General features: G+C 42.0%; 1 protein-coding gene across 12 annotated transcripts in view; it reads right to left on the reverse strand.

Annotated features, from left to right (window-relative positions):
- The window catches only part of CTDSPL (CTD small phosphatase like), an 80,826-nt gene that overhangs the window by 48,928 nt on the left and 5,933 nt on the right, over window positions 1-25,965 (reverse strand). Inside the window, exon 1 of one of the 12 annotated variants that reach the window (XM_042044280.1) lies at window positions 2,651-2,693. The exons of the other annotated variants lie outside the window; for them this stretch is intronic. Coding sequence (XP_041900214.1) covers window positions 2,651-2,678 — 28 coding nt within the window. The 5' untranslated portion in view covers window positions 2,679-2,693. Of the gene's footprint in view, window positions 1-2,650; window positions 2,694-25,965 lie in introns of those variants that run through there. 12 annotated transcript variants of the gene reach the window in all.

Consider the following 25,965-nt stretch of genomic DNA (forward strand, 5'->3'; position numbering starts at 1 on the left):
GGCACTAGGGCTTAACATGAGGTTCCTCAGCAAGGCTGAACTAGGAACTCTGGACACCAAACACAGTCTCCTGCCCCTCTCAGGTGTACCCCAGCTTCCAGGATTCCTGGGGAACCCTGTGAGGTCTCCATGAGGTGCTGCAAGAAAAATGCCACCATACAGAAAGTTCTGACGGCAGAACATTTAATGGAAGGTTATTTGCTCCAAGTATTTTGTGTACCAGCTGAAAGACCACTGAAAGACCCAACACAATTCCCAAGGGGAAGAGCTTACACAAACACGGCAAAGCTTCTGGATGGGCTTTCACAGCAGTTTTTTTTTTAAACACTCTTCCTTCCTCCTTTCACCCAGAGGTGAAAGTGGAAAGTTTTCTCAGGCAGAGGATGCCCTAGCCACTGAGCACTTAAGCAAACACATTATCCACAAAACTTTGGGTTTTTTCCTCTCTCATTTTAGGAAATTCAATTGTTCAAAGGCCTTATTTAATCAGCTGGTGCAGTCGTACAGCTGAGCCCAAGCATTGAAGAGGCTGTTTCAGCCCTTCCTTTAATGAAGGATGAGCACAATTTCCAAATACCTGTGACGAGCCACATGTCAAAACACGCTTCCACCACCACCTGACAACACCACAAGGTGATTACAACACTCCTGGGATGTTTGTACCTGCTCTCTGGCCACAGGTTTTAGGCTTCCCACCACTACCTTATCTCTTCTCTTCAATCCCAAAGGTTATCTTATTTATGGAAAACATTAAATATAACATTTATAGCAAGTTCTACAGATCTGAGACATTCCTCTTGTTCTTCTGTTTATGGGACCAATTCCTCTACCAGTTTGTGATTTATGCCACTGGAAGTTTCACAGCAAATACTAAGGAATGTGGCTCCAAGTACACGTCAAATAGGTATTTTCTCTTGCAACCCCTAGTTTTGGACACTCTCATCAAAAGGAAAGACAATACAAAAGTTCCAAGTAATGCCAGAAGGTATTAACTGTTCCAAGTGACAGCTGGGGACATGGAATTGAGGTTTCCCAAACTCTGGATCAAGTGACAAAAGACAACACTGCATTGTACTTCTTAATAGGATGTACGTCCTGCAAAACACAGGGAAAAACGTCAGCCCCACCCACGAAAACCAGTTCAAGTCTAAAGAGAACCCGATCCACTTTTCTGCTCCGCTCCAAATTTCCATTTTTTTGGACAAGCAGCTTCAAAGTTTTTGTGCAACAGTTCCTTGTCCATAAGAATAATTTTTTAAACCCTGTGTAAAAACCAACTGCCGAACATTTTCTGCTTCAGTTTTATTCTTTGGTAAGGCACATGCACAGCCTTTCAGTAGGACCTTGGGGCTGAATATATATTAAAAATTGAGAGGTGCTCATATAATTTAATAGTAGGTTCTAGAGGAGCACTTAGCTTGTTACATCCTAACTTTATTCCCTTATCACAGGGAGCAAATATTCCTGCTTTATCCAATGTGTAGAAATGACATTAACCATATCTAGGAAATCCTGCTAGATGAGGTCTTAGCATCTGAGTAACAATTTAAGTTATGCCTTCCACAAGATGTAAGTGTGGTGTTTGTATATTAATAATTACTGATACTTTTCTTATTCATAAACTAATTGTTCTGTAAGACTGTAGTAAGGCAATGGAAAAATGTATCTCTGGAGCTGCTTAAACATGCAACTTGTTTTTTTTTTTTCCCTGGAGTCATCTCAGGCAACTAAACCAAGCATGATCTAGGAATGAGAAAGCACAAAGGAAAAAGAACACTAAAAATGATGTCACTTGGCTTATACATCTTGTTTATAGTTATACCACAGCAGGAAATATAATTACAAACATCAGTCTGCACAAGGTATAAAATATTCCATACTGAAAAGATGCATTGTATTACATAATACTATATAGTTTCTCCAAATTCCAAAGCTCACACACATTCTTCCTGCCTTAACAACCCAAAAGTACATAGAGATCTCCAGGAATACATGGTGTGCACATGCACACATCTGCAAAAGACAGCTTGAAAGTGGCACGAGTAACAAAAATACACAGCCCAGCCCTGTAACCAAATCAGAGGCAATAATTCTTAGACATGGAGTTCAAAGCAACTTCAATAAACAATCACTCCATCATTCTAAAAAGCAGATTCTAACTGGAATTACCCTAACTTATTTTAGGAATTGAACTCCAGTAATGTTGTATGAATTATTCAATGATTGTATCAGCTTAATTTCTACCAAATTCTGTTTTCCCTGAGGAAATTCCAACAGTACTTGCATGCACCACATTGCTATTAGCAAGAGCAAGAATCCTTTACATTTTTTTTCTATACAGATAATGTATTCTTCAAGCTCATTTCCACTGAGGGGAGGAAAAAAAAGCTTTCAGCTTGGCTTTCCTCATGAATAATACATTAAAAATTTAATATTAGCGCACAAATCTTCTTTTTAAGCCTCCAGAAACAGTACTATATTTGCCCTATTACTTCGAAAACATTCATGTGCATGTTTAAATAAGGGTAAACCATAAGCTCCTGTTCTCTGTAATTAAGCTGCAACAAAATATTTCACCATTTATCAGACCAGTTCTGAAACAATTCTGTAAAGCTTTGTAACTGTCATTAAAAAAAAGATAATCCCTTACCGTATCCACAATAAGGAGTGTAAGACATTTTGTTCCATAACTCAGTGTTGTAATCTGAAGTGGAACAGATTTTTTTCAGCCATTCACAAAACCCAGGTTTTTGTACACGGAGGAGAATCCCGATTTCAAGGAGGCATATACAGTCTACGTTACTAACAGCAGATGTAAATAAAACCCAAACCCACAAGAAAAAACAGCTGCAAAAATGATGCAAGGGAGGAGAGGGAGGGAAATAAGTGCCTGGTGTAAGGATGAAAACTTCTAGGAAGAGGAGAGTCCTTCTAAGAACAGCAGCCGCATCAATCCCATGCCACTTGTTCAAGCCTTGACTCCGCAGGCTGAGGGCTCTGCCACGGCCTCAGGCTCCTGATCCCTTCTCAGGCTTGTACAAAAATAAACAAACTGTGGAGCACGAACCCAGATGTTTCAGGAATCAGACAGCAAGAGTCCAATTGTGCTGCTATGGGAGAAGTATTTTTAAGTGTTTGCGTCTGGCGCGTTGGGAGACAGCACCGCTGGGGCTCAGCTCCCTGGAGGCTTCAAGAGTCTTCTCCAGGAAGCCAGCAGCAAGTTCATGACTCTTTGAGGAACTGGACAAGGTGTCCTCTGAGAAAGGAGCACACATGCTATGATCTGCAGCATAAAGGACAAATATAACCAGCACAGACACTGCCTTCACTGCTCAGGGCTGGATCCCCGGTGCAGCCCCAGCACAGAGAGGGACTAATGGCTGGATTCGATGGTCTTAGAAGTTTTTTCCAGCCTAAATGATTCTAAGATTTCCATACCTTGCCTGGTGGAAGGAAGACCCACATGGGAGAGGAAAAATGGCAAAAGAGTTATTTTTATTAAGGTGACTGGAGGAAATGTTGGGGACTCGAATGTATGGCTGCAACTACAGGTTTCAGCCATCACCCCAATCACTCCTTCAAAATAGCTTCTAATTTCTCTTTAAGGTACCGTGTTCCACGTGAGTTGGGGTACTCTGCTCATTATTACAGCAAAACAGTAGGAAACAAGAGTTTTCTTCTTTACTTAATTTATTACAGTTTTAAAAATTATCATTAAACTATTGGCATTCAAAGATTTCACTCTGGGTTGGACTTCTAGGAAGCTCTTCACATTTCCCAAAGAAAAGCAGATTTAAGGTGCAAGACACGGGAATCAGAGACTCTCCTGTGCCTGGTCTGCAGAGAACTATCTACAAACACAGTTTGTTGATCTGTTCCCAGATCACAGATTGTGGAAGCGAGCTGTAAACTCTGTCACAAGCACATTTCTAACCCAGCTTTCAAAGGGAAGTGATGTCCCAGCAAGGTTTGGAAACAGCACTGAAGTTGCTTGGCTTTGCAGCGTCCATGAAAAAGCTCCTACAAACCTGTGGCTCTTCCACTAAAGACCAGTGAATTCCTGGTGTTATTTTTTTCCCAGGAACTTCTGTTTTCCTACCTCTCTGCTGTAGTCTTCAATACAAAATCCATGAGCTCTTGTACCTAAACCCTCTCAGAAATAACCCCCTATTGCCTTCTGAGCTGCTAAACCCAGGAGGAGCTCCCTCAGCCAGCTCGTGTGCTCAGCTCTGCACTGACAGTGACTGTCCCCAACATCCCCTGTGTCCCAGAGCAGGAAGTCCCCCCAGGAACAGCTGGCAGGCAGCGCCCTGATCCACACAGCCTATGTTTGTCCACTACCCTTTTCCTTTTGGCTGCTGCCGCGGCTTCGTGAGCTCCTCTCCCCTTATACAGGAAGCTGAGGCCTCAAGCTTAATCCTGCACATTCAGTTCTCTGCTCTTCCAGCTACCACTACAAATGTACTCTCCCAGAAAAGAAAAAAAAAGAAAAAAAAAAAACGGCACGGAAAGCTCTCACAATCCAATCTTTGCTAAACTTCTCCAGGGTGAGATTATTTATCTTTTTTTCTTTTCTTTTTTTTTTTTTCCTGGGAGCAAACTGAAGGGAAGATTAACAAATTCCTGCAGCTGAACAAACACACTGAACGTTATTCATCAAGACAGAGAGCAGATAGTCCAGATCTAAAAGGTACAAACAAACTTTGCAACACCACTATGGCCAGAAATTCTGGAATGTCCAGAGATCTTTATTCACAGGTTTCAGTGTTACGCATCAGGCACTTTCACTCCTGTGGGGTTGGGGAAGCAGCAGCAACAGCATTTGTGGGAGATGGGGAGGAAGATGGGGAAGATGTGGTTGAAAGAAGATCGAGCTTGGCCACAGCAGCCTGGGAACCCAGAGCATCAGATCAAGGAAGGAAAACAAGGAAGGAGTCGTCTACAACTCTAATTCATCTCCTTTTTCTCTGAAAGCTGTTGAGTTTCTCTGCCTGCTTGCTCCATGCCAGCCCCTGGACTGCACCATCAGCCCCTTCCATCCTCAGAACAGTTTGTTTCCGTCTCAACCCAAAAGGGTGAACCTTCTTTTCCCGTCTCTTGGCCATTGCAACATTGCCAGGCTCACCCCAGCACGTTCCAGGGGAAAAAACCCAACTAACCAAGCATCATATATTGAAACACAGTGTTTTGTAATTTTATTTGTGTATGTGCGTCCCCTCCCAGCAGCTTCCTCAATTCCTTCTTCCTGAACCTCATGGCCTAAAATAGAGTAAAAAACCCTTCCTGTCATCCTTTCCAATTATTCTGGCACTTCCTCAGTTACTGACTGTGAGTAAAACTCCTACACCACACATAAAGATATCTGCAATTTGCTTAAATGCATCCATGGCACTTTGGAGGGGCAGGATTGCTTGGATCCCAGACCCACCGTTCCTTCAACTGGTGACTGGGATCAGCAGCCAACTCCACCACAACTTTTACAGGATTTACACTGAATAATTCTACAACATTTAAGATGTACAGCAGCAAATTGCTGCTTACTGTTGTATCAAGAGCCTCATCCAAAGGAGCTGATGCCTCTCCTAATGCCTGTGCTTGGCTGAGGAACAGCAGCTACTTGTGGAAATACCACGGGATGTGCAAAGGGCACCACAAATCAAGGGGGGCTTAAAGCACCCTCCCTAAAATCGAGATATTCTGCAAAAAGCATTTAATATGACTAAGAGAAAAGGTGCTCTCTGACAAGAGGGAAGAAGGGGCCCTGCTTAAAGCACCAGCTGAAGTGATTTATTTCAGGTTGTCTGAACTGCTGATTCAAGGTGCTTCCAGTGGTAGGTATGAACCTGATGCTTTTAAGCCCTCACTCTTTGTGTTCAGCTACAGATGTCATGGTTAATAATGGAATAGCAACAAGAGGTGGGAAGAAAGGAAGAGAAGTGACTGTACCTGGATTAACTATGTGTAGAGCGAACCACACCAATACATCTTTCCTCTATGAAAACCTCTATTCCAGTATCAGCACCACTGTGACTTCTGTTGGCAAACTCACTGCTGAAATGCTGTAATCACATCAGTCACAGAAACCAGGAGCAGATAAATAAATAAATAAAAATCAGGATACCCCTCCCCAGGATAAAAAGAAGAAATTCTCAATTTGTTCAGCCTTTTACTGCAGGTCAGCTTTTCTACTCGGCTTTCTCCCATCTCCTTGGAAAGCTCTCAACAGCAAATCCAGAGGACAAAGCCTTACACAGCAGCTCAGAGAAGTCTTTCCAAAACAGGGTACAGCAGGACAACTTCACCATTGCTACAAATCAGCTGTCACGTTGGAATGTGTAAACAGACATATATCTCTTTTTTTTCTTACTGCTACGTGTCAGATCTGACTACTACAAATACCTCAGGATTTTCTAAGGTCTAGCAACACTACCAGTCATCTTCTGGTTTTGCACTAATTTATGCCACAAAAACTGGAAATAGTCTGATTAAGTAATATGAAAAACACAGGATTTACGTTTGGCTCATCCAGTCCCTTTCTATTTTTAGTGGAAACACCCAGCATGGCTCCTGTTTCAGTACCTGCAGATTCAGAGTCTCCTCCACTGCATCGCCCAGGTCATCAGTGACTGACCAGTGCCAGACCTGGACACTCCACCCCACTGTTCCACCTGCCACATCCCTCTGAAAGCCCTGGACTACTGATGTATCAGCAAAGATTTCTGCATCCATTTCACAGCAGCTTATATGCAGACCAGCATTTTTCTAGTTTGTTCTTAAAAAGCTTCTTTTCAGCTCGTGGCAATCTACTCGTTTTCCCTCCCCATGTTACCAAGTTACAGAAATAAGTTCAGTCCCTGTGACACGGTTTATTTTTGAAAAGAAAAATCTGCTGGGTATGATTGGCTTTCTTGGCTTCTTGCAACATTTCTCAAGTTTCTGTGTTCCTTTCTGAAAACTGAAATTGGAAATTATGAATAAGGCAGCCTAAGCACTATTTTAGTTCTTATGGGTTTTTTTTTAGAAGCTTATTTACTCTTCCCAAGGTGTCAAAGGTAACAGCTCACAGTTCTGAAGTTGTACAGTTTCACACCAGCCACTAGGCATCCAGTGATTTAATTTGCCATCTGCTCCCAATTAAAGTCTTAGCCAAAGACTGATACCAGCTTCCCTCCCCCCAATTTAATACAATATTTCAGTGTCAGAAGTTGGTGACTTCCCTTTCCTGCTTTCCTGAGCACCAAACCAAATCCTTTGTCTTCCTTTCATTACTACAATACTTTCCCAATACTTTGCCTTCCCCACAGCCACTGCCAGGTGCATGTTCTGGCAAGCACAAGACAGAGAACATTAAAAATTAATTAAGAAAAAATTAAAAACAGCATCCAAAAATAACAGGGAAGAAAAAATATTCTCGCTCAAACCATCCCTATTAGAAACTAGGGCAGACTTTTTGCAGGCTTCCTTCCTTCCTCTTGTGCTGGAAAAACTTATCAAGTTAGTGAACTACTGTATTTTCTATGCTTCATTTGAACTGGGACAGCCTGTGCCCGTCTCCACAATAAAAAATTCTGTTAAACTGCTACATCATCTTAAATCCTCTTTTTCTTTCAGGCTTGCATCTGAAGGAACTGAGTCATGTCTCCAACTTCTCAGTGCTTACTGAAGTTTGCCACCCTGCAGCTCGCTGACTTTAATGATTTTGCTCTTTCTCTCTCTCTGAACCTCTGATAAATGTCACCACTTCAGCCACCCTTTCTGAGCCACCTTCCGCTTCTGCAGCTGTGGGGCCTCCTTACCTGTGATGCCTTTAGGGATCTCCCTCAGCTGCCTTTCCTGCATCAAATCCTGTTGGAACACGAGAAGGATGTGCTGTGCCCTGCTGTACTCCTCCCCCAAGTGTCTACTGCAAAAAACAAAAATCACTTCACCAGCATCTTCTGTGGTTTGAATCTCTGCAGCACTCACCAACACAGGGCACATGCTGTGGGCAGGTACTTGAGTGGAAGCACAGCCAGGGTTTGTAAGGTTTTCCAAGGAACTCTCTCCACTGCAATGTGACTGTGCTGACACCACCAGCAGCGCTCATTTTCCAACCTGTTCTGCTGGGACACAGGAGCTTTAATGAAACTTGCCCACTGCAGCAGCTCCCTGGTGCTACCATTTATTTTACAGTCCGGTTTTGTTATTGCCAACATTTCAACTCAATCTTCCTTTCTTGATAATCCCATAAATGAAACTCAAATATTAATTACAGTGTCACAGAGACCCTTCACAGGGCTGCTGGGTGCCCCACCACTTAACAAGAGCACGATCCTGAAGGTGAGCAAGGACAGAATTAGGGTACATTGTTATGGTGACCCACAGGACAGGGCAGCAGCCTTCAAACAGCAAATGCAAGTATTACTGATGTGCTCTGGATCATCAGCACTGCTCCTCTCCATGCCAAGCACATCTTAGTCCACCCTTCAACACATGCATGAGTCTGAACACAGACCATGGACCATCTCTGCCAGCATCTCCAAAGTTCTCAAGTGGCTTAAACAGCCACAACATGAGAATGGCAAGGACCTGTTGGAGTGAGTCCAGAAGAGGTCACAAAGATGCTCCAAGGACTGGAGCCCCTCTGCTCTGGAGCCAGGCTGGGAGAGCTGGGGGTGTTCACCTGGAGAAGAAAAGGCTCCAAGGAGACCTTAGAGCCCCTTCCAGATCCTAAAGGGGCTCCAGGAGAGCTGGAGAGGGACTTGGGACAAGGGCCTGGAGTGACAGAACAAGAAGGGATGGCTTTAAACTGATAGAGAGCCAGGCTTGAACAGATACAAAGAAAAAACTCTTCCTTGTGAGGTTGGGGAGGCCCTGGCACAGGGTGCCCAGAGCAGCTGAGGCTGCCCCTGGATCCCTGGAAGTGCCTAAGGCCAGGTTGGATGGGGCTTGGAGCAGCCTGGGATAGTGGAAGGTGTCCCTGCCCATGGCAGAGGGTGGGACTGGAGGGTCTTCAAGATCCTTTCCAACCCAAACCATTCTGTGAGCCTGTGATTAAAGAGGCGTCATCTGGCACAGGTGAAGGACTCTGTACACACTGAAATCCCCTCCTGTGACAGACCCTGCATTCTCCTGCCCGTGGCAGACCCCCTCCTTTCACAACCACAGCTTTTACCATATCTGCCACAGCTTGTGGCTCACACTGATCCTTCCTCACCAATGCAGAACTCAGATATTTAAAAACACAAGTGCTGTAACAAATCTTCATATCCAGATGAAAAATGACAGTCATTTTGAGAGGGGCATATTAATCCTTAGGGAATGGCTCTTACTTTCCTACCAAGACAACTTTAGGTTGTATTCTTCAGAGTTTAAGAATTGCCAGAGAGGCAGAGCAGCACACAAAAGTGATGTGGAATTCAGTTCAGGTCCCCACAAAAGCACCTCTTGACAGGGCACATTTCCCCTTTGATCCAGCATGGGCCTGACTACAGCCAGTTCTGCCCAGATGCTTTTAAGAAAGCTGTCACTGGGACCAAGGCTCCCCTTCTGGGATTAACCACACCAAATCCAACTATTTTTGTTTGGTGGGTGTTTTTTTTAATGCTTTTTTTGCTTGTTTAAGCATTTTTTAAAATTAATTCTTAACTTAAATGCCTGTGAAAGAGGAATAAAAACAACAACCAACCAACCTTTGGGCAATTTTGTAGTGTTTCTAAATGAACTTTTGAGGACAGCGTGGTGCATTGGTAAAATACACAGATCTGTACAACACTTACACTTTTCCTTACAGGTAGGATACAAATGGATCACAACACTTTAATCAATATGAAACACCCTCAGAAGAACAGATAAAAGTTATATTGTGGTTGTTCCAGGCTGATTTTTTTTAAACACACTATTTCTGAACATCACTGTTATGTTCAACTGTTCGTAACACCGAAAAATTTAGACCTGCAGAATTCAAGGAGTGCAAAAAAAAGAAGAAACACGATGTTCCAGGCCAATGATGACAACTCAGAGGGACACCAATGGGTTCCCATCATGCTTCAAGCAACCACCACTGTCACCACAGAGCAGAGCTGCCAGAGGACGTCCCCAAACTTAAAAGAGGCTCTTGTAACAACAAATGTTTCTACCACCACACTCCATCTACACTATCACTTGACACAGGAATGCTCAAATCTGTTCTGCATATATATTCATGCCAAGCAGATAAAGAGAATCACATTTGTAGTGACAAATGAAATGACTGGAGGCACATTTGTCATGTTCTGTGTCACTGGTGACATGTTCACCTATCAGGTTTTCAACATGAGCAACCACCTTTTCATCATGAGATGTCTTATTATAGACTCCAGCTAAAGCAACCATGACAATTAACAGCCTGTTTGGCACATCTGTCTCTACAGGTGGGTCATGAAGTCACAAAGAGTGAGGAGAAAAGGATGAATCCTAAGGAAAACCAGTGGCACTTGTGAAGATGATGGTAAGAGGCCAGACTTTATAATCATCCAGCCTGATGATCCCTTTTTTAAACAGTAAGGCTGTAACCTTGCTTAAGGAGGAAGTAGGTGCACATTAAGAACAGTTTTTTTGTGGGCAGCAGTGTAAAAATAAATATTAATTGCACTCCAAACACACCATTTGTCTTAGGAAAGGAAAAGCCACCAACTATCAGTGGCAGACCAGGATGGACAACTACCAGGACTGCACCACAAGGCTCCATGCCGAGAAAAGAACCCCACGTGTTTCAAGAACTTTTGAAGCAGCTTTTCTGAAACACTTCAGAGCACAGGACTTCCAAATGCTTTTACTCATTGAACTTTAAGTGGAGCATTGTTAGTAGACAGCCCAGTGTCCTACATTTTCTGGTACTAGTCAATATAGGAACCAAAGAGAATGTACCACTCATGAGAAGCCAGAAGAGGAAAAACCACCATCTGTTCACATTCTAAAGGCAAAGTCCTATGGAGCATAAAGAAAAAAAGAAAGGTTGTGTGGTTTAAGTTTGTCTTTCTTCTGCCTAACACAACTCCTATTTAAACTTAGGTTATAAAGGGAGCCTAACACATGAAGGAACAGATGAGGCTGCAGCAGGTTGTGACAGCACAGAAACATTGAACCACTGAATCCTTTAGGTTGGAAAAGACCTCCAAGATCATCCAGACCAACCATTAACCCAGCACTGCCCAGGCCACCACTAAACCCTGCCCCAAGGGCCACATCTGCACATCTTTTAAATCCCTCCAGGGTGGTGACTCCACCACTGCCCTGGGCAGCCTGCTCCAGTGCCTGATAATCCTTTGGTGAAAAAGTTTTTCCTAATATCCAATTTAAACCTTCCACAGTGCAACTTGAGGCCATTTCTTTTGGTTCTGTCACTCGATCCCTGGGAGAACAGGTTGACCCCCACCCTGCTATGCCCTCCTTTCAGGTAGTCATGGAGGGGTAAAGGTCCCCGCCCCCCAAGCCTCCTTTTCTCCAGGCTGAGCCCCCCCAGCTGCTCCTGGTGCTCCAGAACCTTTCCAAGCTCCATTTCCTTCCCCGAACACGCTCCAGCCCTTCTTTCTTGTATCAAGGGTCCCAAAACTGAGCACAGAATTTGAGGGGCAGCATCCCATTAAAAAAAATATTTTTTATATGCAATTCTCTGTTCCATTTAAGTGAAGTGCTTAACTCCATGGATACAACACACATGGATCAGCTGCTGGGTTTTTTTTGCTTCATGAGGCTCTCATTGACAGCGGTTTTGCTGAAAAGAGCCCCACAACAATGCTGGAAATAGCAGCAGAGCGAGTGCACAGAATGATTTCCAGTAACATGTCAAAAACACACCATCAAAGATTAACTTCTTGCCTCCAAAAGCAAAGACTGTTTTAACTGGTGATCTCCCGAAGTGCAGTTATTAGAGACCTCGATTAATCCATACCAGAGACACAGAGCACAATAAATGATAAAATATATCAAATAGTGCTGATAGATCAGAAAATACTGCTCCCCAAATTATGCAAAACCTGGCTACACGGATTAATTTGGTACTAAAAGTCCATGTTTTGAAACATTTGGCAAAAATGAACAAATAATCCACCTCCACAAACACAAGTTTTACTGTAGACGCTTCAATTTGGGCCTTGCTGTCCCGTAACAGAGCCCAAATTCACTGACTAATGCACTTTCAGAGATTTTTTTTGGTTTTTTTTTTCTTACTTCTCTTGACTAAACTGCAAGACTATGCCCTGCCTTCCCCTGCCATTTCACTGCACGAGAATAAAGACTGTGTCTTATTATGCAGCTTAATGATATGTCAATCTTAAAGCAAAACACTGAAGGAAAACACTAATACTCTCCTCAAACAAATAAACAATCACAAAATGTGCTATTGAGTGTAACAGAGCTGTTTGCCCAAATAATGTAAGAAATCCAAGCAGTAATTAACTCAAATTGTTTTATCAGAGAGAATTAAAAGAATATAAGCAACCTGCCATCATGATGCAGTTTGGAGTTGGCTTCTTACAGGCTAGCTGGTATTACAGCAATAAAACAAAGGGCACTGCAAAATGTAAAGCTGAAGCTAAAAAAAGGAGATGTCAGAATTTTATTGGGAGATACAAAGGGAATTTTTTTTTTTCTTTGAAGACAGGATTCACAAGGATTTTTTAAATGAGGTACAGATTTTCTACTGGGATATCTAGCCCATAATTTTTCTGAATCTTCTGCATCGAAAAATAACATTCATGGTATTCTGATGAAATGCTAAGATAATAATAATAAAATATTGAAGTATATGCATTCTTCTTAAGGCTGTGTGAACAGCAGGTTGTATGAAGCTTTAAGTTATTTTACATCTGCAGGTCCTGTAGTAAAATGAGAAGTTAGGGTGAAAAGTTGTACCTAAAATACTGTTGTCCTACATGCCCTAGGAAAGTCAAGCAGCAGGAAAATTATCCTACCCACAACAGCTAGAAAAAAACAAAAGAAAAAGAAAAAAGAAATAGTAGGAGTACCTGGAACTAAAGCCATAAAAAAATTCCCTACTTAGTCTTAACAGTTATTTTCTGTAACCTCAGAAGGAAGATGCGACTGGCACAGCAAACAAAAACAGACAGAAGGGAAGAAGGGTTGAAAATGCCCCCAAACCCAAAGCACCAAGGTCTTCTATGCTGCCATTCCCTCAAAACCCAACCTTCTCTACATGAAGCCCCACAGACACCACCTTACAGTATAACCTCCAATTCTATTTTAAATCGTTATACACTTAGGAAAAAAAAAACAACCACCACATTAAAAAAATGTAAGAAGTTGACAGATGTCAATTTATTTAGAAGTAACCCATCATTTAAGCTTCTTGCTCAGGAACACTGAGCTGTTTATGGATCATCATCTCATTTCTGGAGGAGGCTGTAATCACCTCGTGCCATTAAAGTCCTCGCTCTAATTTTCTGTAGAGCAGGAACACTTTTGCCAAAGCTTCCTCACATTCATTCCACATTACTTAAGAGCCACTGCCATTCTTACTGAAATTATAAAGACTCGGATTCTGTGTGCTTTACAGAGAATATATCAAAGTGTCACACAAAATTGCTGCAGGATATTAAGAACTGCTGAATTTTAAAGCAGAGAAAGCAGAATTTCAGAGGTAAAGAATCTCATCTAAATTTTGAATCCAGACTTCAGCTGAATTCAAGACTGAGGATGAATATACACCATTTAACAACAGCAAACTACTCAGGAGCAGGAACACTACATGGAGCACAAATTTGTCAAGGACTGAAAACCACACAGAATTTAACAATAATAACATCAACACCTCGTGATTTCCCTTTCAATCTTTGAAAATGTCAGCTGCTACCACTATAACCTTCACACAAATACATACCCGAAAAAACCCAGTTTGTCTACAACCATTGCTAAGCATCTCTAGGTATTCTGTAGGATGGCCTCAAAGTGATGAGGACATGAAGGGTTTTGTGGAGGTTGTCCAGGAAAGAAGGGTCTGCGAAGACCTTAGAGCCACTTTCAGAGACAAAAGGGGCTCCAAGAGAGCTGGAGAGGGACTTTGGACAAGGGCCCGGAGTGACAGGACACAGGGAATGGCTTCAGACTGAGAGAGGGCAGGGTTAGATGGGACATTAGGAAGAAATTCTTCCCTGTGAGGGTGGTGAGGCCCTGGCACAGGTTGCCCAGAGTGGCTGTTCCATCCTTGGAAGTGTCCAAGGCCAGGCTGGAGAGGGCTTGGAGCAACCTGGGATAGTGGAAGGTGCCTTTGTCTTTACCCTTGTACAAATCATTTTTCTGGATATGTCATTGGGCAAATAAAAAAGGTTCCCAGTTGAACAGTATGTATTTTTCTGAAACACCCAGTAACTTGGGTACAGTGTCCCAAGAACCAGCACATTAAATCTTTGAGTGCTGGAAAAGAGGAACATCCCTTTCAAATGAAAAATTCTGAGAGGGTTTTGACTCATATGACATAGTTGAAAGTGGGATTTTTACTTACTGTAGAAAACATTAAAAGCTGTGCATGCACAATAGGGTAGGTACTTCCAACAGGTGATTATGTTAAACCAAAAAACGGGTTAGAGCAGTAGATAACAGCATGACAAAATTATTATTATTATTATTATTATTATTATTTTTTAAGGAGGAATCTATAGCCACAGTATCTTCAGAAAACAAATACAGCCAAGGCAAGAGTGAGGACAAAACAAAGCACTGGCTTTGAACTGAAAATCACCACAAACATCATGGAAGAGAAGGATCTTTGCAGATGAATTATATTTAAGTAAACACAACTGCCTGAGTAAGAGGGTAACACTGGACAAACAGGCATTTTATTACTCCTGTGCACATCTAGGTTAACATTTTAAGCAGATACAGCTGCTGAGGAGGTTACAGAGAACATGGACTGAGATTCTTGGTGGAACAGACACAGGAGCAGTAGAAGAGGCAACGGATCCAAGTTGCAGCAAGATAAATTCCTTCTAAGTATTAGAACAGGGTCTCAGACTGCTTGTGAAATCGCCATCCTTGGAGATACTCAAAACTTGACTCAACCCTGCTTTGACCTCCAGAAGTCCCTTCCAACCTGAATTCCTGGACAATGGCACGAGCCTGGAACTTCCTCTCACAGTAACAAACCCAAAGGTAGGCAACAGGTATTTACCTATAGTCGTTCCATGTGTATACAGGAGCACAAACTAACCCTCAGTTACTTAAAGAATTATACATGAGTATTTACAATGGCTGAAATTAACATTAATGGGTTAAAAACTCCCCTGCTTTGAAAAAAACCAACCTTTCTAACATTAGTCTGCCAGTCTTGTATGAACAATAAGCCTTTTCTTTTAAATTCTTTTCTGCAGCAGAAAATTAAAGCTTAGTATTTTTATCTTGAAAACCTACACTGTCAAGGAAGAAACCCTAAAAAGGGCTTGTGTGACACCTGAAAGGTGATTTGTTTTTTATACTGACATTTACATCACGCTGAACTCCTTAAAAGCTTTGCTCCATCTTTCCTCCAGTTTTCTGTTAGCTACCTTGCTCTCCTTTTTCTCAGTTTTCTATTTACTGTAGAAATAGTGGCCTATCTTCTTTTCCCAGATCCTAACTATTCAGGCATCCTCATTCCCTTAAATTACTTCCTGGGACATTAACAGTAGAGGTAGAGCAAGTAATCTCAGTCTACCAGTGGAAATAAAATACCACCTTGCTAATTACTGATCACAGAAAAAGGGTGAACAGTGTTAGAGTATCAGTAACTGCTAAATGCCCCGTAAATACTTCCTAAACTGCAAACTTTGATTGTGAATCTTACCCTGCCAAGCTCCAGCAGTGAGCTAAATTTTATCCTTAGTGCCACAGACCAGCCCCACTAAAATCACACCATTGAGCTCACAGCTGAGTCTGCAGAATGATTTAATCTCATCCTAAGGGAGAATTTCAGGGCAGGAGTTTAAAGCTGGTTGCAAATTCAACCCTCTCCCAACCCAAAAATCTGTGTTCATGCCACACCTTGAACCAGAGCTAAGCTCACACAAAGTCCTGTAGAGGGGCCAAGGCACAAATACCTGCAGGATGAGACAAGATTCCAAAACACCACAGCTCTAAGTTCACAAGAGGAGAAGGATGGGTATGAGGGAGACAGAAGCCATGGGAACAGCTCTGCCAAGGCTTCTCCATTCCTTTCCCTTCACTGGCAGGAGCACCTTGAAGTCAAGACCCAAATCATGGAAAGCGTAAGTCCAACGAAATGCATTACATACAATATAAGGTCTTAGTTCTGAACAGCTATGAAAACTTCCTTTTACTGTGAGTGCTGCAAATTTATGCTTCCTGAATATGTTAAAAGAGAAGTACAGAGTTATTCTAGCAAGATGCAGACTCTGGACTTTTTTTTTCCTTAGCAGTTCCCTAGACTATCAAAATGTATAGAAGATAAATCCAGTCAGAATCCACTAAAACCACTCAGTGTTCACGTGATCTCTTCCCTCACTTCACAACAGCACCCCATTTCCCTCTGCAGCCAGTGTTAAGTCATTATCCCAGATGAATCCCCCTCCCTTTCCAGAACTGAGCATTGATTTCCCTTCGATGCAGGGGAAAAAGAGCAGGAAATGAAAAATTTCTTACAAAGACTTTTCCTGAATAATCGTGCAAAGGATCCTGATCTTGCAAAGAAAAAAAAAAATTAATTCAGAAACAGGCAATTAAGACAAGATTTCCTGGAGATGCTGAAGAATAAACATAAAAAAATGTTGGTGGTACTCACTCAGGAAGGCAGCTGACAAAATCCATCAGAGAAAGAATTAGGAGAGGTGATATTTTATCGAATTAACTTACAGCTTTTTGCAATGGGCGATTTGCTAACATCCTATAGAAACTGTGAAAACCATCCAAAAGGCCCCTGGAATAATGCAGCCTTTCCATAACCCTCTATATTGTTCAACTGGCTGCGTAACAGACACAAGAAGTTTCTTTACAGTGGCAAAACAACGAGCCCCTGCTGATGCTGAGATCAGGTTTGCTTCTATGGAGTAGAGCGACGGGACTTCAGTGTGACATGAAACTTCCACAAACCGCAGTTTAAATACTCTGCCTCGAGCTTATCCCTGAGCAAACGACCATTCTTGCCTGCAATGGGGAGAGCTTTTAAATCTCTTCCATTTTTACTGAATTACTGATTAAATTCACCCAGGTGTTGGGGCTTTGGCAGCACTGATGGACCTCCAGCACGCTGAAGCTCCACGTTACCTAACGCTGCTCCCAACACAGGGTTTCAAAATCTGAAAGCCCATTTTAACAACCACCCCCAAGGCTGCTAAACTTAGAGAAGCAGAACACCACCACCAACCACTGAATTTCTTCTGCCAAATTTTCCCCTCTTCTTCTCCTTCTCCTGTGAAGAGGAGCTAAATGGTGGCACTCTGCAAGTCCGTATCCCTGGTTACACTGCAATGGAGCCAAACCCCAGTGCTGACACACAGCGTGACAAAGCTGGTGACAAAGCTGTCAAATTAGGATTTTGAACTCCATTTAACTTATCTTTGCACAGAAGTCAGTGAAAATTTGTACAGGCTTCTTCACTGTTAATGGAGTCCCCAAGATTCATGGCATCCTAAAGCAGACAACTTCAACATTGCAATCAACTGCATCCTACAGCACCTGTGTTCCCTCCACCAACTTTTAAGATAAACCCACTTTATTTACATGCACACAGGACAAAGCCACGCTTAAGTTTTAGCTATCAAGTATTATTTTATCAAAAAAACCCCCACCAAACCCCAAACTGAAAACTATTCAAACTCATGGAACAAAATGGAAGATGCCCTCACCTCAAACTTTATCAATCGAATGAAGGGAATTTTTCCTGTTCCTGAGCACTTGGGTAAGGAACAGGCACAGCAATATTTCATTTTTTCAGACATGGAAATGGTTCCAGCAACACCTCACACACTTGACTGAAAGTCCTACTAGGTATGTTAGTATAGCATTATTTAGGGCCCCACTAAGCACGGCAAATGACTGAACTGAAAATATCAATGATGACAGAAAGCTTTGTTAGGAAGACAATTATTGCCAAATTAACAGGATCAGAGATGAGCAGGACACTGCCTCTTTCAGTCACACATCCACAGCTGAGGGACAACAGAACATCTGGCTCAGCTTCTCCTCAAAAAGCCTGAAATGGATACGCACTGGTGTTGGTGAATAAACACAGAAAAAGCCCAAAACAAAGCAACAAAAAAACCCCAGCCAGCAGGGAGGGGAGTTAGCAATGGGCAGGGAGTGCCCTGGGACATCTCCTGGCACCTCCTGGCTCCACACAGGGCAGGAATAATGACATGTGGTCACCCCAGTAATCAAGAAAAGTGACATATTCGGCCACTTGGACCAAAAGGCATTCCTGTGCCTGTTCCAAGGGCTGCATTTAACCTCTGGGAAGTGACATAAATAGATGGGATGTTTTCCAAGGGAAGGGTGTTAGTGGTCAGTTTCACCCAAACATTGCCAAAGAAATATCTTTAGGTCCAGCATCCAAGCACTCCCTTCAGTTGACAAGTTTTAATTGTTTCTAGAAGAATTAAAAATGGACTTCTCTAGCAAACACTAGATGCTCCCTTTCACTAGAACACAAATCAAGAATTTAACACATTCATATTTATTTCTCTTGTTCAATCTATTTTTTGCTATTATTTACCATGCAACACAGCTGATTACAGAGAAGTTAATCCATGCAGACTTTGCCAAGAAAACAATTTACAGGTGTTTTGTTGGTTAGAAAACTTGAAATTTGGTGGATTTTTTAATTGTGTTTTTGGATATGGGGTCCAAACAGTTACTTTATCACCTCAGGAAAATATTCAGAGTTTGTTTTATTACAGCACAAGACCACCAAACCTCAATCAATGTTTGATTGCCTTGAATGACTAAATAGAAAGCAAAACCAAAACAGTTTGCAAAGACACCTCCCCACTGGACTTGGTAGTCATTTCCACAACCGCATAATTTTATCAGCTACTTAACTGAAAATACAGGATGCAGCTTCCCAGACAATCACAGTTGCTGTACACATATGGTCCTAATTAAAGCAAGAAAACCAGTTTACTCCTGTAAAACACTTCCTAGCAGCAGCAGCAGCTGCCAATCACCTGAGCAGCTATTAAAAAGGTGATAACTGTGAACCTGTTTTCCACTCGGGATTCTCACGCCTTTGAAAGGCTGTTGTTATTATTATCCAAAAGAGAAACCTTTACTGACCTTATTAGCAGAAGAGAAGATAAAGCCATTTGTTACTTGAAGGCTTTCATACAAAGACCACCTACAGTGGGACTTAAGAAATCATCTTCACAACAAAAATTGCAGAGTATGTTTTTGTTGTTTGTTTTGTTTTTTTTTTTAAAGAGCAGCATGGATTGGGCTGACAATTACTGGTAAACAATTTAAAAACAGCACCACGGAGTTTTGTTTTCCCACCTGACTTCAACTGCTACTTAAAGTAGCCAGTACAAACATTTTATTGCAACCTTTCACCATCAGCAACAGAAAAAAATCAAGGTTTTTTGCTAATTACTATGGGCATTTCTGTTTGTTGAAAAAATAATGATTTTTTACCTAGGAATTTCTAAAATTATTTCACTTGAATTCCAACACCCCCTTATCCACAGCACAAGGATAAACAGAGCCTAAACTAAACAGATATTAACTTTAAGAGGAATTCAGGATTATCTCAGCACATTCTGCAATGAGTCAGCCCAGACTTATTTTACTCTTATCTGTTTCTTAGTGCCCACTGAAGGCATTTCCAAAATAAAACCAGGGTTGCTTCTATGTTTTAGTACAACCATTACTCAAACAAATGCACACCCTTGTACACCAGCATCCCCCTTCCCAAAGGGGCTGGAGAGTGGTTTGTACAGGCTGAGTGCCAGGTCACCTTGCTAAAAATTGTACTGCTGTGTCCTCCTGGTCACCACCACAAGGTCACCTTTGAGATTTCCAGGAGTAGTTTCATGCTCACAGTTTATATCCCTGCTAATATTACTGGGAATTTTTTGTTTGCTTCATTTTGGCTTGCTTGATTTTATTCCTGGGGAGTGTGTGTGTTGGTTTTTTGTTTTCTTGGATTTAGGAGCTCAGGCAATTATTTTTTTATGTTGCAAAGCTCCAAGCAGTATTTTTAGATTTACAATTTAAGAAGACTGCAAGTGTTATTTGAGGAGAGTTCAGTGCAACAAATATTTTTGGGTGATGAGGGGAAGAACCAGAACTATCTGGGGCATCAGGAATTCACCACTGTGTAAACTGTGTTTCAACAGAAACACAACAGCACAAGGTCAACATAAAGTTTTGCACTTCAGGGCTTAATCCAGCATATTACACAAAAAGAAATGGCAGTTTCACTCTATTTAGGACTTTTCCTGAAAGGACACTTTGAAAAATTATAAAGCAAAACCTCCTTCTGATGTCTTCTTTTTTGTTACCAAATGCTATTCTGCATCCTGCGGAAATGGCACCTGACTGAGGGATCCAGGGACATCTGGTCCTTAGGAATCTACTGAAGTTGTTTCCTGCATCTGGGGCAGGTTTGGTCCGAAAGCTCATTTTTCTCCTTATAATATGATCACAGTTTTGTATCGTGAGATAGTAACAGTATTTAGCACTTACATTTAAGATAAACAACTGATTGATTTAAAGGTACTGAAAAGAATCCATCACTGCCACAAGTGACATTTTTAAAAACATTCTGCTCTCAGAGCTCCCTTGCCTGCCAGAACGATGCTAAACAGGTAATTTATAATGATGTGCAGCAGCAACAGCACAAGTAAATACAGGCATGAGACCTGAACAGATTCCTATTTCAAAACTGTCAAGTTTGATTTCTAGGTTTGTTTGCATTTTTGTCTTTCTCCCATCATGACATGTTTACCGAAGGGAAAATGGAGGCAACTGTAGGGTAACATGTTGGGCACCAACAACTCTGAAAGATTTATAGGAAAAAACCCCAAAACTATCATAATACTAACAATGAATGCTCTTTGTAGCAATGCTAGTTAGCATGTAATTAGTGTGTACAATTAGTTGTTAGAAACCTTCCCAGTAGAGACAGCAAGAATTTGCTGGAGTTTCAGATTTCTTATAGGGCAGGGAAAAAAAAAAAAGGCATTTGAATTTCAGGGCAGAGTTTGCATTAAGCTGACAGTTTTATCACGGTAATCTGGAGCCAGAAACATTCACATATTCAATCCACTCTAAAATTCAGAAGGACATTTCCTGGTTTTCCTTAGGTTTCACTTTCAGTCTCCATTAAACTTCTCCATACATTCCTCTCTGACATATTTAATCTCAACACAAGAGGGAATCTTCCAGAAAGACAGGCGATTTTGCAACGTGAGGAAAAAGGAAGGCCACAACTATGCACTCACGATAAACCCGATTAAACAAATCCAGTTAAAATCTCATTCCTTTGTGGATAAGCACAGACCTCTACACAGATGCAAATTGTTTTCCAGTTATGCTGTAAACCCCCTCCTTCTGGGGCTTTCCAATTTATGTCAATGCGTAATTAGCAAATGAATTGCTCTGCAGATTGCATTCAGTACTCTTTTCCTTTTCTTTTCTTAATTCCCCAACTAACGTAACCTTCCCCCCTCTCCACTTCCAAAACTCTCAAAATCACTTTCAACTTGCGGATTCTCAATGAAATCACCTTCACATCATAAAAAGTAATGAGAACTGGCACCTGGCCAACAAATGACTTGGCAAAGGTAATCATCTTCCAGCACCCATAACCCAGCACAGGAAAACTGTCGGCGAGTTCAGGATAAATACAAGCACAAACACTTGACATGCTCAGTTGGTCACTATGCAATGAAATTTTACCCTTCCTTCCTATACTGCCCCATCCCTGGAAGTGTTCAAGGCCAGGCTGGATGGGGCTTGAAGCAGCATGATCTAGTGGAAGGTGTCCCTGCCCACGGCAGAGGGTTGGAACTGGATGATCTTTAATGTCCCTTACAATGCAAACCATTCTATGACTGATTCTATATGCTGAACACAATCAGTACCTTTATAATACTGTTTTTCAGTATATAATGCATCAGTTATAACAAATGCAAATTGCTGCCAGTTCATCCTGTTCAGGAATTCCCAGGTAAACAATTTTGGAAACCATTTCTTCACAGGTTATGCACCTGTATGATGCAGGAGCAAACACTTCCTTTAACTCAAATGGGATATTCTGCCTTTCACTCTGAAGCCATGCTGTACCTTGGGAAGAGCCCTGAAGCACTCATTCTATTATTTTGGTTATTTTTCATGCATCTCCTCCCTTTAAACACAGCACAACATTCCTTGGAGGTGATAAAAGACCTTTATCCTCCTAAATTTCAACACAAAGAACATCTCACCTTACGAGACAGCTCCTACACCACTCTGGCCAGCTTGCCAGGAGACAATCTGTCCATGTAATATTGTCCAGGGCTCCTCCTCACTGCACCACCTGAGCCCCAAACATCCACTACAGCTTCTCAGAGAATCATAAAGCTTGGAAAAGATCTCTAAGATAGAGTCCAAGCATTAACCCAGCAGTGACACACCAGAATTATCCCCGCACACAGCCATCAAACACCTCAGCCCCTTGAGCTTCAACAGCATCAGAACAGAGGCAGCTGTTGCAGTCCAGAACTTCTGATGGAAGATAAGAAGGCAAGCAAGCAAAACAAGGCAAGCAAGAGAATTAAAAAAACCCCAAAAGGTCAAATATTAATTCCAAAAATCCCTGTGAAATACATGGAGGTGTTTTCCCTGAAATGCTTCACTTTACACTGCCTTCATCAAATTGTTCATGTGTATCTTTAACCAGTTTTAGTTGAAAGAAGTACCATAAGCCCATTTTAAAAAAATGTTAAGGGTTTTGTGAAGGTTTAATGAGATACTTCATAATTGTACCTTTCTCTCCAGGTGGTAAATGTTAGACCTTTCTTTGTGCTTGGCTGAAGGAAGTATATAAATGATTAAATATTTTCTAGGAATGTGCCACTATTGACCTCTCCCCTGCAGAATGCCTGTATCTGACTATCACTAGGAAAAATTGCCAACTTCACAGTTCAAGCAAACCTCACACTGCAAACGAGCTTCAAAATCTACACCCACCATTCTGGGCTTCACCAAGGTGGACCTGCTGCAGCAACACCAGGAGGCCACAAAAATGCTCTGAGAGCTGGAGAACCTCTGGTATGGAGACAAAGAGCTGGGGGTGTTCACCTGGAGAAGAGGAGAAGGCTTTGGGGAGACCCTGGAGCCACTTCCAGTGCCTGAAGGGGCTCCAAGAGAGCTGGAGAGGGACTTGGGACAGGACAAGGGGGAATGGCTTCAAACTGACAGAGGACAGGATTAGATGGGGTATTAGGAAGAAATTCATCCCTGTGCGGGTGGGGAGGCCCTGGCACAGGCTGCCCAGAGAAGCTGCGGCTGCCCCATCACTGGAATTGTCCAAGGCCACGTTGGAGAGGGTTTGGAGCAGCCTGGTCTAGTGGAAGGTGTTGGAACAAGATGATCTTTAAGGTCCCTTCCAACCCTAACTATTCTTTGACCCTACGAAAGCTTTCCTCTAATTAGATCCCTGGTAACCACATGTACGTGCACTCGTGGGTAATGAATGCAAGTACGTAAATATTGAGGCATGAAAATACAAGACAGCTTTTGTGGACAGAAATAAAGCAGCACTGTCTGCCAATTGTTAAATGCATGCTCAGAATGACTTGGTAGAAAATTTGTATCTTTTAAAAAAATTCTTTGCTAGCATTGCTTCAAAAAAACCACACCTGGACTCTTCTGCACGTGTCCACTGTAACAGCACCTTTGTGGCAGAAATTCTTTATGATGATTATGAGGACTGAAACTGATTTATCTACCCCAAAGCGTTCTCAAAGGCAGGAGCTCATCCTGAGGAGCTGGAAGCACATCCCACCCTCTGGCTCCCAGAGGCCAGGGGAGGAGTTCCATACTCCAAGGGGATGGCCAAACTTTGCATATCATCAAATAAACAAGAAAGTTTCAAATTTTACTGCTGATTACAGCAGGCCAGGAAACAGCAAGATTAGTTTTACTGCCAATTCCGCTGGGAATCCTGGAGGACAAGTCAGGAAGCAGAGAGCTGCCGGGGTGGGGGAGAGCATGGCAGTGAATAAAAATCAATACTTCACTTGCTACCAGGAAAATAAGGTTTGCAACAGTGGCAGCAAACAACTGGCCAGTTACCCAGCAGAGAGGACTCGACTTTAAACAGCACCATCAATATGCAAACTGTGACTGCAGGCTGAGGTTCATGAAATATTTGCTTCCTACAAACCTGTCCTGAAATTTTTGAAACATTTTAAAAGTTACATACACATTAGATTTTGACAGACCAGGCATCCATTATTTGGGGCTGCTCCTCTGTACAAAACAGGCCCTGCAGTGTCTTATTCTCCCATCTGTCAGGCTTTAAACATATTAATAAACATTCAGAATAGAGTAATAGTTTATTGAAAAAATAAATAAAGAAAAAAAATCTCATTTCAAACCCCCTGACACCCTTAGAATCCAAGTCTACCATGTATTTATTCAGCTTTAACTCGCAATAAATTTTCTAGATAATAGAATTCTCATTTCTAGTGCAGCCAATCACTTGTAATAATTGGGTTCTTCTTTTTACAAATCATACTTTATTATCTTGTACAAAGAAAACAAGAAGTGGCACTTTGCAAGTGATCATTTTGATAACAGCCTGAATAAAGCCTACAAGCTTTAGAACAGGACTTTCTCTGCTCGTTTGGTTGAAGTTGATATTTTTACTGCTAATATCTGCGTTACACAGTAGCAGCTGGCACTGGAAGAACTGGACCGTATAGAACTCTTGGATTTTTTCTTTTCTTGTCTTACAGCAAACATTCCAGAAATACAAAAAAAGGCCAAAATTATACCACAGCAGATCACGTGGAACTTATTTTCACTCAGATCTATTTAGATGCTACTTATGCTTTCCATAATCATCCCATCCATGTCTGTTTTACGCCTCAACCTCTCCAAGTAAAAATAAAGCAAGCTCCCCTCAAACTCCAGCAAAAGCAGAATTTATAGAAGATTAACACTGCCAACGTGAAACTCTTGAAAGTGTCTGTGATGACATTAAAGAACAAAAGGATCCTTTCCTCTGTGCCTGCCTGCAGCTCTGGGAGTTCAGCAGAGAATTTAAACCCAGTGAGATGTCACCCTGTTGAAATACAGCTTAGATCAGGAACATCCACTAGAACCCACTCATGGAGATTTAGGAGATGTTGCTAAATGTTTCTGGGAGATTTTCCAGCCAGGTTTCCACTGCTGAGAGGCATGGGATGGTTTACAATCCCTACCAGCAATCCAGATGTGATCTTTAAACATCTAAACACGCTTGGCCCGTTGTAGTTCTATCAGCCCTTCTCTTGTTTCAGCTTGGAAGTTTCCACTCCTTTCTGGAAATAATTCTGAGCTGGGATAAGGGAACACACAAAACCACCCAAATGGGCGGGCAGAGACCCTCAGACTTCATCATGGGAGCACCCACTGCCCAGGAGTGGTCAGGGCAGGTTGGGTGCCCATCACAGACACCAAAACTATTCCAAGTCCCACCACCAGCCTCTGCCTGGGGTACCCAGCCCTCATGAGCCAGGATTTCATACTCTGCTCTGTCCTCCAAACAGGCTGGAGCATTCTGGCAGCTCTCAGCTCCTTCCTGGTCCTACATATATCCACATTCCTCATTGCTCTCCCAGCAAGATATATCTCCCAGGCAGGGAGGAGAAAGAGGGATGAGGCACATTTTCCCCTTCTGATTCACACAGTGGGCAAAACCTAAGGAAGAACGTAGATAATTAGACCTGTCTTTGCTTTTTCCGTTCCTTTTTTTTTTAAAGAAAGTGTTAACTCTTGTGGACAGAAACACTTCAAATACAATTCAAAGTAATG

Source organism: Corvus kubaryi, unplaced genomic scaffold (genome assembly GCF_017639235.1).
Source record: "Corvus kubaryi isolate FWS band 111438036 unplaced genomic scaffold, C.kubaryi_AGA036_p1.0 37398, whole genome shotgun sequence".
In the NCBI taxonomy this organism is placed as follows: domain Eukaryota; kingdom Metazoa; phylum Chordata; class Aves; order Passeriformes; family Corvidae; genus Corvus; species Corvus kubaryi.